At 46.5% G+C, this 13136-nt stretch overlaps 1 protein-coding gene across 18 annotated transcripts in view; it reads right to left on the bottom strand.

The window, feature by feature from the left end:
* Positions 1-13136, bottom strand: part of LOC1269667 (titin) — a 141636-nt gene that overhangs the window by 91101 nt on the left and 37399 nt on the right. For all 18 annotated transcript variants that reach the window (XM_061645653.1, XM_061645654.1, XM_061645636.1 and 15 more), the window contains one exon: positions 1800-1964. In XM_061645653.1, coding sequence (XP_061501637.1) covers positions 1800-1964 — 165 coding nt within the window. The remainder of the gene's footprint in view (positions 1-1799; positions 1965-13136) is intronic.

The raw sequence follows: 13136 nt of genomic DNA, 5'->3' as shown, positions 1-13136 counted from the left end.
CATGATGTTAAGTCGGGCATTTGACAGCTGTATCACTTGGCTAATCTATAAGACTCAGTGATCTTATTGATCGTATTCAAACCAAGCTTATCACAGCAAAGATTAACTATATAAAGCAGACATTTGTTGGGCTAACTGTAGTAACATGAGTCTTCTCAATAACATTTCTCAGACAATACATCTTACCTGTTACATTTCTCGATTGTTCGAGAGTATGTTTTCAAACAACAATCACTTATAATAAACCTGCAATAAATCGACAGTTTCTTCCTTTACAACTCAATGTAATTAAAAGCAGAGTAAGGCTGTAAAAATTTACAGCCTGCGGCATCAAATTCCCGCTTGACCCGCTGGATGTTCGGCAAAACTGTGGCCATAAAGCTGCATTCCCTTCCTTCCCCCAGCAGAGTTTTGATATCAGTGGCTCGCTTACTTTCTTTCAAGCCGCGAGAAAGCAAGTGTGATTTAAAAAAATAAAGGTAACAACAACTCGCGTGACACAGTTTCGTGCCACAGGAGGGCGGTCGCGGAAAACGCCCGTGCCCGTTCCCGATGGCTCACACACGCCAGAAAATCAACCGGCCGATACGTACGTAGTGCGATATAAATATTTAACAGGCGCGCGAAATAAAATAACAGGCAGAGAAAGGTTTGGCCGCGTTGCCTGATGCCTGTTGCAGGTCCCTCAACAAAAGTGCCACAAAAGTTGGGTGGTGAGGTGAGTTGGTTCAAAGGGGTTAAGGTCTACTTGCTGCCAGGCCACTTAACACACCCCACGGAAGGAAGATGCATTTCGCGGTCGGCGTACTGATCCGGAGAGGAACTGAACAGGTGAAAACTACTTTGGGGCCTAATTTATGGCGACACGTTACGGGGCGCTGGGTTTTTTGGTGGCTGCGCGTGTGGAAATTGGGCTTGTAAAGGGAGTGCTACCGGAGGGACTGGTAGAAGGGTTGGCTGTCTAAAGTCATCTACCGAAGAAAGAACGAGGTGCAAGGGGAAGCGAACATCTACGTGTTGATCGTTTATTATCATCTGGCTTATTGTGCGCTACAGGCGTGTACGCGTGGATCTGTACAAGTTTGCTACAGTTTGTGGAAAGTGATACGATTGGTTCCACCATTTGTCACTGCAATGAGACGTTGAAGAGAGAGAAAACATTCGGTGGTTGATTTTTTGACGGGAATTTCTGGGTTGCTTTAGAGACGTGATGGGGATGAAAGCTCTAAACCAGAATGAAAAGAATAGATTCAAGCGTTCCAGAACATGCAAAAGACGCGCAAGGAGGGTACCATGCACACCATGCAAGACAGATTTTGGCACACCAGACAGCCTAAAGACACACAAACTACAATGATGATGATGGAAATACATGATGGAAACCGTTCGGCAAGCAAAGTGACAGGACAGAAAACACAGACAGAGTGCAGAGTGTGAAAAACATGTAGATAGAACATCAATTTGGAAGATCTCGTTGAAGGTCCCGGTGATGAAATTTGCAATGCCAGAGCGCCCCATTTTCTCCCAACCACCCTCCCTTTTTGGCCGGTCATGGATGGAAATGGATGATTCGCTTTGATATGCCGACCAACCGTTCCCCCGTTCAGACACTTCAAAATGCATTAGTTGCTCCAATGCAAAATGTCAATGCCGGTTGGCCCGGCCCAGGAGCCGTTAGGTTTTTGGCAGGTTAGCTTGTATGCCTTCGAAAGATTAGCAACTTGAATGTGAAATGTGGTTTGCTGGTTCCTTTTTTCGATGTGAAATTCATTAAAATTCCATTCTGATCAGACACCTACCTTCGCATGTTTGTATGAGGCAAATGGATCGGTACGTCTTCTCGATCGTGTCCGTTTCCTCCAGCACCGTGCGGACGACGTTCGTTCCATTCGTGCCGTCGTGGGTTGACGTTGCTGCTGGCTGTCTGTTCGGTTTTAGCTCCTTGTAGCAGTGGAATGATGCTTCTACAACAGGAAAAATGAGGAAGAAAACAGGAAAAATGGTTAGAAAGATTAGAGCAGCAAAAGCAGACCGCACACGTACACCAAAACGCGCGGCGCGCCTGCTGCGATCTCGTGGGGGGAAATTTCGCAACTTCACGAAAACTCTCATCGCGAAGACACTTTTACATATGATGATCGTGGATGAGGTGGGGGGGGGGGTGATGGTGGCGTTTGAAGAGGGATGAAGGGAAAGATCGTTAAATTCTTTTTTCTATTGTAAAAGACACCTCGGTGGACGATTTTTCCACTCCCGAGTGGGTTAGTGGAAAAGTAACGTAGGATTTAAGAGTGGAAATTAGTTTAGTAAATATTTCTGCCATTTAAATTGTAGTTTACAAAACATTTTTCACTTTTTGTCACGACCATGGAAACAATTCTTACTACAAAATGTGTTTTAACATTAAAAAGCACACAAAAGACCCTTCAATGCAAACACTTCCTCTTCTCAAAGTGTAATTTACAGACCCAAGAATATTGTAATCAACATTTACTGTTGCTGTTTGATGCCACTTTTCTACTAACCCACTTAGTAAGCGCCCTCGCAATCCGAAAACAATTTTATTTCAACCACTTTCATGCGCCGTTCGTGTTTCGGGGCATTTTCCTCCCATCTCCACCCCATTGCGCGCACACACACATAAAGTGTCAATTTATGGCTCCCTTTACACGTTCTTTCGCCGTGCCGGGAACGGAAAAACTTAACCCATCCCATCCCCTCCAAATCTCCCGCTACTTCTCTCCGAAAAGCGAAAACATCATCACCACAGACAGTAACACCCAAGCAACGGATGATGCGGTGTTGGAAAACCCGTCACCAGGAGAAGCGAACCGCACGAGCTATAATTAGAACCGTGTCGTGGCTGTTGTGTTTTCTCTCGTGCTTGCGCTTTTCCTGCCCGATGGTGGTGATTTGATGGTGGTGAAAATTTGCGTTTGACGACACGGTGGGTGACGTGTGCGCGCGTAGTGGTGTGATGTTGCACGCGTTTACACCCCGCCTCCTCTGGTGTGCGTGCCAGTTCGCTTGGGGTGAGGAAATGTCGTGTTGTTTGCAGCAGCAGTCCCCATGAAAACGCGTTCATCGTGTGTTGTGTTGCGTGCAGTTTTGCAGTAGCTTAAGACGGCTAGTAGTAGTAGTAGTATTAGTAGTATTCAAGAATGATTTTCTAGCTAGCAAACGAAGACGACCACGACGACGACAACCGGTGGAAATAAAAATAGAAAAGCCATACTCTCTCCATCTCTCGTGATTCGCAGCCTGTGTAGCCTTTTTCTGTTTCTTCAGCACGCTGTTTGCGTACAGCAGCACCACAGCGATCAAGCCGATCGTTATTATGTTGTGGTCGCGCTACAGCATTCGATTGGGGCCGGTGCGGGATGGGGCGCTGTCACGAGACGGGGACGACGCACCAATGAACTAATTAAGAGCAATTCCTCCGCATCGCAAGCATGCGTGATCGAGTTACGCTTAACAATGTTATGAAATAACCATTTATCAAGTAAAGGTCGATGATTGGGGCTCGCATCGGGGGGACACAAACAGCAACAGAAACGGAAAGCATTAGCTGCCAATCGGTGTACTAATGGTTATTTTATTGGCGACAACTCCTTTTTCACAATCAAATTAAGCGCAAATGTCTTCTTGCAGCAAAGTGGAAAGTGGAAGAAGCGGAAAGAGGCTGTCCTTCATTAGCCGTAACTTGAACGGAAACATTAACAGGTGGATTGCTAGAGCATTAGTAGCCTTTTAGTGGGTTTTATCTAATTGTTTTCGAAATTCGTCAGCTAGGAATAGTTTTTCAATTTGCATAAGACCTTGAGCTGTATAATTTTAACATTGTCTTCTCTTTCGGGTTTCGAATTCTTTCCCAGCACCTTTGTTTTGTCATTTTATGTTGTCCGTCAAAAAGTTAAGATAAGAACTGTCGTAGATCATTCTCATCATTATGGTGACATCAGCGCAACACATTAAAGAACAATCCGGAAGTCTCGAGAGCAAACGTCAGCATAAGCTAACGTCAATTGGCCCTTTTTTAAGGTGAAGTGAAGCGTCAGTGGGTATTCCGCTTTTTTTGCAATACTTCCTCTCATCGATCAGCCAACTCTGACTTTGCGCGGTTGGTGACGATCCTCTTGGTGCCAGCAATTTGTCAACACGGGTACCACATGCCACAGAATCGACACTTGCTAACGGATCGACAATCAACGACCAGCAGCAGCAGCAGCGAAACGGTTGGCCACACCAAAAAGCCACCCATCTCCTCCTCCCTAGGGGATGCTCGCAAAAGGGGAAGGGAAATGTAGCCGCTGCTGTAACAAATTCCTTCCCAACAAACGACATTTCCTATTGCTCTAGCCTGCGTGTGATAATTGCCACCGTGACATAATCGTTCTTTCCGCGCGTTGCGTGTGTGTGTGCGACGCGATTTTCATGATCGAGTGTAATTTGAGCTGCCATCGCACTGCTGTGAGCCGCATCAAGTAGGTGATCGTCACATTTTTTGTTCTGCTCTTGTTGTATGTTCACCCCATTCGAAGCAGACATTACTTTATTTATACGCTTCCCCATGGGCTGGCAGATTTAGGGAAGCACAAAAACACAAAGCAAGCAACCAAGAAATCGACAGCGACAGTGCCACAGGCGGTTCATTGATGTTCAGACACCCGTAAGACCCGTTTTATCGCGTTTTATCGGTGGATAGATGGTGGTGTTGCAGCTTTTCTTCTGCCTTTGCCGCTGCCTGGGGCCGAGGAAGGGTTAGATTGGTGTAACTGCTAGCTAGAAACGACATGCGAATAATTAATTCACGCAACAGCCCAGAGAAGATTGCGAACGGCTGTGTGTGTGTGTGTGTGTGTGTTGTTTCCTGCTTTCCCTAATGCTAATCGAGCATCTGGTTCGTTTTGGGGTGGAAGATAAGGTTGAACTAAATCATTTTGTGATTATTTTACGATCGCCATCCGAGAGGATCGAGATGTGACGAAAAAGAATGTAGCCTGCCGAAAAACACACAGAGCCGATTTGTTTTTTTGTTTTTACTATGTTTTTCACAGGAGAGTTTAGAAAGATTTATTGGTGGGAAAAGAAACTTCTCGTGAGGAAATAAGCTGGCTAGGTTTCTCTGCACAACCAGAGAAAAAATATCAGCTTCCTATGATCACCGGCTAGAGGGCGCCACCTTACGGTGGATCTCTACAATGTCCGACTGAAGATAGTGCTCACGCACACTGCTACTACCACGAAGAGCACAAAAGGTGGCCAATATTTTTAAAAATAACCCCTCCTCGTCGCTTCATCCTCTCGTACGCCGCTCCCTTTTAATCGCCTTCTTCTGCCTGTCAAAGATCACCGACAAGGCGGAGTCGCATACAGCCGAACCATCACCCACGCGCCTTTTAATCGTCCCTGCCAAGCGATCGGTATTTGTCAACTTGCCAAATCGAAACGGCGAAGCGAAAAGAAAAGAAGCAAATGGTGGTGGCTGTGTTTAATTGATGCGTTTGCGTTTGTCTTTTTTCTTTGCCGTTGTTTGTTCTACTGCCCTGACCTCCAGACCCCCGAAGAGGTTTCGACATTCGGTCCATTTTTCATAATTAACCATCCCGAGCGCCGAGCCATCGTGAGGAGTCTGGTTTCGCACTTTGCTTAATTGAACCGCAACTCAATTTACGCCTTTTCCGTGGGATAAGTGCACAGCGCATGATGGGGTGAAATATGTTGTTAGCTGTGAGAATCCTCCACCAGTGACAACATTCCGACTCTGACAACGGCTTGACAGTTTGTTGTCACAAACTGTATGAGTGTCCAATGTATTGACCTCAAATTGGTTCATCGCTCCTCCGCCTTTTGCTTCGGGGCGGAAGAATAAGGAATACTACGGCAGGGATGGTGAGCACCCCTCGTCGACGTTTTGAGCCGCACAAACATGAATGAGCTATGGCGCCGGTGCAATCCACCCCCGGGATTACGGTAATCATTGTAAGATGTCAAGGTAAAGGAAATCGCACACATGGGGACGTAGCAGCGCTGTGCTGAGACGCGGCGGGGGAAAGGTAAACAACGGCCCCTGGGAGGAACCAAGCGAGGAAGGGGAGGCTGCGAAGCGATCAAACGATTGCGCAGACGCTAGCGAAGTAGATACGAACGTTCTCGAACCTCCCGACGAATTCGCTCTCTCGCTTCGGAGTGATCTTCTCGTGTGCGAAGTCTAGCCGAACCTTCTCGCCAACCATCTGATCGTATCTGCGACCGACGGTAAAACAACTTGTTATTGTTGTCATCTTGAATGTAAACAAACATGGCCGATATTCGCCGGTAAGGCCGGAGATCGTGTCGCGTTGTTTGTATACAAAAGAAGGGACCTTCCACCGGCTTGAGATTGGAGACGCATGCGTCACACGCGAGCTGACAGGATAGATGAACCCGAGTCGGCGCAGTAGGAACTCGCAAGCGCTCTTACACACATTGCCATAGACCGAGCCTCTTCTCAGACACTAAACAGCTGATGCTGTGATGATATTCTGACGTTCCGGACGGTTTGACTGCTCTCCTCTGTTTTGTACACAGTAGGGAGAGCCGATGACTAACGCTGCATGGTGTTCTCTAGCAGCATCAACACACTCTGCTGGGTGTGGATTCCTTTTGCATTTTCCCAGAGCATCGTCGGTGTTGGTTGTTGGTTGTTTTTTGCGTACGTTTTCACTTGTCCCACTGCCAAAAATAGCTCTAATGTAGCTTGGAGAACGCATCCGGTTCGCGTTTTCTGCACGACCTAAGAGCGCTTATGGAAACGTATGGGACGTGTCTAGAAGCATCTGACTCATCGGCAAGGAATGCGAGCTCTAGAGAGTCTGGAGAAGTGTGAAGAACAAAGTTCATTTTTCATCAAATAAATGAATGCTTGGAAAATATCCCTTGCGCACCGAAAAATTTCTCCTACAACAAATCAATTATCGTCTGTAAGGCTGATGAGTTGCTTAGCCATACTTATCACGCTCATCAATCCGGAGGCATACGTTTAAGTGGCTACCCGGCTTACCCTCGCCCATCCGGAGCTGCCGGATTGACACGCACTGCATTACATTTTCCGCACTCTAATGATACGCATGTTTATTCGCGAGTGCAAAATGTAAATCTATGCAACGTATTTTTTTTCATTGCTTCTCCCTATTAATTAGAGCGGCTTATCGGTAGGCGGACATTGTAAGCGCTGGATAAGAAATTGCACACTACTGTGGGGTGTGTGTGTGTCTGCGAGAGAGATGGAAAAGCGCATCGGAATTGCATATGCTTTTCTTTCCCGTCTTGGCCACTGCTTCAATGTACGTCATAAATCAATCACACGGATGATTCACCATGCAGGCTTAGCATAGCTAGAAGGCATAATGTGATGACTTCCTTTAGTAGTAATGGCGCTTTTTTATTACCTACGTACCGAAACGGCATAATGATGATGATCGTGCTCGGAACGAAGTGTTAAGTTGATTATTCCAATCGGGAAAAGTTGATTTCTTTGAAGATTGTTTTTCTTTCTGTGTTTGTGGCTAAAGAAAGATCGAGAAATCAATTTCACCGGGAGACGTCCTTGCGAAAATGTAGGTTCCGTGAGTCATAAACATGGTGGAATTAGACAGATCACCTTAGCAATTGGTCATCTTTGGGCGTGCTACCCAGTCACAGTGTGCTATTTCCAATTCTGCTCATCAAGTTCGTCGTAAATAGTTGATGAATCAAAGGATCAAAGATCTCGTCATGCGCCAACTACTGTCCTCTAGGCAGTCACTCCCCACTGTTGTGATCAAAATTGTTGTGTGAATCATGATTGAATATCAATCACATTGCCACGGAGACTTTGTCTTATTTGCTCTAAATAAATACATTTTATGTATATTATCAGAGCATCTAAAAAGTATTAATATGTTTGAGAACAAAAAGGAGATTTAATCAGAAAATGAACGCTTCCAACCGTTTTTCTAAACAATACGAATATCAGCCCATGGTGTTCGTTTCCGAAGACAACGGCGCCTCTAGCGGACAGTAGCGAAAGCAACATAGCGCTTTTCCGATCGTACAGTGGCGCACAGATAAACTTGTACACTGTTTTTTTGGATGGTTGTTGAAGTAATTTGCAGAAATGAGAGAAATAGTACATGGAGTAATTTCCAGTCTGTTGAGGCAATTTTAATCCCATATATCGGACACGATAAGAGGGGAATAACAGAAGCTTTGATGTCTCGTTGAATGCACTAAGTTCAGATGAGTTGGTGCTTTGTCGTACAGATGTCGCTGGCAGGTTTAAAGAGAAGTATCACCTCTGCCACTGTTTATGTATTGAATGTGGTTGTTAGAAAGACTGATCTCGGGGTCCATAAATCATAAAACGATCATATTTCACAACACTGGTGGTCTGGTTTGTATCAATCAATTGTTTCAACAGTGTTTATCGACATCTGATCGACAAATTTGACCTTCCCTCTTGCATCAACAATACACACCCTTGTTTTTTGTTTCAAATTCATTGTTTATTTCTTGTTCATTTCGTACATTTTGCATTTAATTGCGTTGTGTTTTACATCATAATTAGCAGAAAAAATCTCAGAACAACTCGTATGCACTTTTCACTTCGTTACAGTTTATAGATTCTCAATATATAGGGCTCAAAATCATTTAGCGATGCACAGTAGTACACACTGTAGTACACTGGGAGATGAGAATGGGATGGATGGCAGGTATAGCGGGAGACGGGATTTGAGAAACGGGTCATGGGGTGATTCGGGCGGGGTTCGAGTTAAATACAGTTCAGCAACATAAACATCAAACACGATTTCTCGATTGCTCAAAGAACAAAACCTGGTACATATGTAACACCAAATGGGCATCCAATCGAAACGGTGTTTCGACAATTCGTAATTGTGAAATTATTTGCTTTCTTCACTTGTTCTGCCAACGGGCTATAAGGATGCCTGGCAGCGGTTCGAGGGTTGTAGGGTTTTTTGGGTTTTCAAACATTACTCTATACTTCTTTCAATCTGTCGCCTTCCGATGAGAGGCACAGTGCAAGTGACTAAAACATAAACAGCACAGAGCTACACGCGATCTCTCAGAACACTTATTTGGCTTTCGATGTGACGGGTTCGACGTAAGGTTTGGCAAACGAAAGCGCGTCATTAGAGACCCGTGAACAGTATAGCAGAAAGAAAGAAAGGAAACCCCTATACAGATATAGATATAGCAAACAAATGATAGAGAGATGATCAATAAAAGCAACACAGAGCGTTTACAACTACATGAAAATTAACGAAAAAACTCTATCAACTTCTTATCATTGAAGCATTATCATTCGCTCCTTCCCGTGGTCGAGATTGTACGGGACAGTCGAGATAATAGGACCAACGCCTGCACTGTATGTATTCCTGCGGGAGCGCACCGTCGGCTGATTGGGCATCGGCGTTCATTACTGGTTCGCTCTCCAGTCGCTGTTTGCCACCGTTAGCTCGGCACAGGTCGCTGCATACCCGAGATGGTTCTCGGCCAGACAGCAGTACCGGCCTGCGTCACCTGTGTATGGGGGGAGGAAGGCAGGGAAATCATTCGATCAATATCTTCTGGATTCTTCAAACGCTTTGTTGGCGGTTCATTCCCACCTTCATAGGCCACCGGTAGCGATAGGCGGCAGACGCCGTTGCGATACTCCGGCACAAACTTGTACCCCTCCTCGATCGGTGCCTCGTCCTTCGTCCAGCGAATCGATGGTGCTGCATCGCATGCTACGATGCACTCGAAACGCGCCGGTTGTCCACTGACAACTGCGATGTCTTTCAGCGGCTAAAAACAGCAGAGAGGACGGTCAAAGATCATTCCATGTGGGCGAGTTGATCAGCACGATCAAAGTGACCAGTAAATACTCACAGCGACGAACAAGGGCGTTTTGGTGGGAACACCTTCTTCCTGATGCTTCACGTTCGGTGTGCTCGTCGTGGATCGATTAAAGCCCTGAGCTGTTGGATCTGGATGCACGCAAAAGTGTGGAGGTACTCGGAATTAGCTCAGATTGCAGATTTGGAGTGGCCAGGGTGAGCGATCGTTTTACAGAGCGTACTACATATACACACGCACTCACACACACACTCGCACACGCATGAACGCACACGTACGAAAGACACTCATGGGTTAACAGGTGGCAGTATGAAAGCAACATGATCATGCGCAATAGCTTGGAAGCTCATATGGGGGTGGGTCATTGTACAGCCTATTCCAGAAGAACTTGTATTCTAGGCAGTTGATATTTTACTCTAAATATGATATGCTCAGAGTACGAATCGTTTGGATAGTTTGCTGTACAATTTGACAGTTATGTCTGACTTTGACAGTTAAAAGCATAGCCACTTACCTTAAGATCTGTGTTGGTTCCTTGGAATTACGTCCATTGCAAGCTTCACACAAACACACAGCATTATTGCGAACATAAATATAAAGATAATGGGCATGCAAAGTCTTCCCTACCGAAGATGAATGAACATCATCCCCAAGGTACTACAACCCTGGGCGATCCCCTCTCGTTGATGAGTTCGCGGAAGAGATCCATCATTCTCCGCCTCACAAGAAGTATCGCCGTCTAGCGGCCGTTCGTCTTGCGTGTGGTGTGGTCTCGAGGACTCGAGAAATTGTTCACCAGTGTTCAGAACAATAAACTGAAATCCCGAGCCAGCACAGCACCAGCGCATCAGAGCGAACGGACCAGCCGTGGGCCATGTGTAGTTCAAGCGGAAAATGCTCATGTCCCAACAATTGTGCCAATAAATTATCAACATTTCCCTGGGCCCGGGTTCCGCCCTGAAGGGTGTGGAGGGTGGAAAAGTTGATCATGTTGTCGCACCGGTTAACACACAGTCACAGTGCGCTAGCAGAACGTCTGTTCCCATTTCTTGCTCGACTTCAACGAAACCGGGCGCAAGACGCACGGACACACACTCACACACAAACTCTCACGGACGGACGGGTGCGATTAGATTGCTGAAAATACTTTCCGACACGATTTTGGTTCGACCCCAGGCCAGCTAACTGCAGGGGGAGAGGAGTTTTACGCTAGAGACTGTTAGTGTGGCTGGTGTTTGTGGCCGTTTCCTCATTGCTTAATGTGCACCGTGCCATCGTCGTATCATGTTTCTATTACCAGCTAGTCAGTTCGACAAATAGGAAAAATATAAACGGGTGGCGCTGGCCCTGGGTTGTGCACACGTATTGGAAACGAGACAGAACACGGGAAAGAGCGGGAAGAAAACACGGAATTTTAAATCTACCCTCCCCGTTTTACAAGCGCAATCTTGAGATATTCCCCGTAAAAAAACTCCTTTTAATTGTCGTTATGTAACCTATACGCTCACAGTGAGTGAGGAAGGGGAGGTCATCAGGGCGGCGTCCGTTAGTCCGTACGTCACACAATTTGCGACACCGACGGCGAAGCATCTGGCGACGATGGCCCGCCCGCCCGATGTGACAATTTGGTCGATTTTCGGCGCCCGTCAGCAAGCTGATTTACGCAAAAGCAGATCTCCCCGCTTTTGTGCGCTATTGTTATGCTGTGCCCTCTTCCAACCTTCCCCCACCCCGCAACCGGATCCTTCAACCGGCCTGTCGACAGTGTGATTAGTTAAGAGCGCATACTTGACAGCCTGAACGCGGGGGGGTGGCCACAAAGATAACCCAAGAAAGTGGCTGCGGTCGAAAGAGTTGAATGATCTGCAGGAATTCTAATTTGCAACCCATTTTTTGTTTGTTTGCCAGTCGAAAGGTGAAGCCAATGCACACAGATACAGTTGCTAGGGGCGTGAAACAATCCTGTGTCAGGAGTTGGACAAGTGTAAGGTATTAGTGGTACGACATTGAACATGCTCACAGAAGCGTTTTGGGGGGAGAGAACGCAAACGCTTGCGCTTTCTCCAGACATCGATTTCCCAAGCAGCACTTTGCTCATTGCGGTAGTAACCTCTGAACTCTGAGGTGCGACATTCAAAGCGCTACATATGTATGTCACGCTGTTATAAGGATCCGGCATTGCAGCTTTAGCCAACCGTGCAACAGTTGTGTGCTGTTATAAGGCTTCCCCCCGCAGCAAACGGAATCCTTGCAGTAGCGTGCTGCACAACAACATCAACAATAACATCGACAACAAAGCTCTATGGGGGTCTCTCTCTCTACCTGGTGTGGCGCAATAGCTGTTCCGATTGCTATAGCCCCGCGACGGTGTAGACCGACCACTGCCAATTCCTCCCTGGAACGCTGTCGGGTCGGGTGCAGCAAACGGGACGGGATGCGGCCCATACCGAGCGCTGGCGTGCATTTGTGTCGCCGGAACTGAAGCCGACCGTACACCGTAGGGCGTAGGTCCTGCAGTGGGAACGCTGCTACGACCGGTACGCTCGTGCTGTACCGGCACCTCGATGTCACCTGCCGCGAACTGGGCCGTGTTTTGGTAGCGCGGATGCTTCCTACCATTGCTACCGCCGCCGGCACGGCCGGCCACGATACGGTGGCCCTCTCCCGGAAATATGATGCCGAACTCGTACCCGAAATCGTACTTGAAGTAAATGATTCCGGTGTCCGGGTCGACGTGCTTCGTGCCTGATTTCGTACGGGTCGTGTAGAAGAAACACAATAACAGAGTGAAAACGTCAAACATGTCCCACATTCCAGTGGCAGTGGAGGTGGTCCAGAAATATGAAGTACGGGTTAGATACCAGACGGGGTAGAAAAATAAAAGCCAATCACTAACCTAGTGGTTATGCAACTTAAGTAGCATCGCCGCAAGAGAGATAAAGTGTGAAAGAGTGAAATGATAAACAAAACAACATAATCGTAAAACAAGAACGCACACACAAAAATAAAACTGTAAAACCAAAAACTCTAAAAACGTTAAAAGGGGGATAAAAAACCGAAAAACCAGCTTCTAAAACTAATCAATGTAGATGGGCAAACGATAGCAAAAAAAAAAACAACTGAACGAAAAAACAGAAGAAAAAACACGCAAGCTGAACGAACGAAAATAAAAACAACCACAATCACTCTGAAAACGAGTGATGCTGATGATCATCGAAGCAGTAGCGCAACCCGCTAGATAAGGCCTAGTAGTGAGG

This window comes from Anopheles gambiae, chromosome 2 (assembly GCF_943734735.2).
Source record: "Anopheles gambiae chromosome 2, idAnoGambNW_F1_1, whole genome shotgun sequence".
NCBI classification, from domain to species: domain Eukaryota; kingdom Metazoa; phylum Arthropoda; class Insecta; order Diptera; family Culicidae; genus Anopheles; species Anopheles gambiae.
The sequence above is the reverse complement of the archived record's forward strand: the minus strand, read 5'-3'. Positions and strand labels throughout refer to the sequence as shown.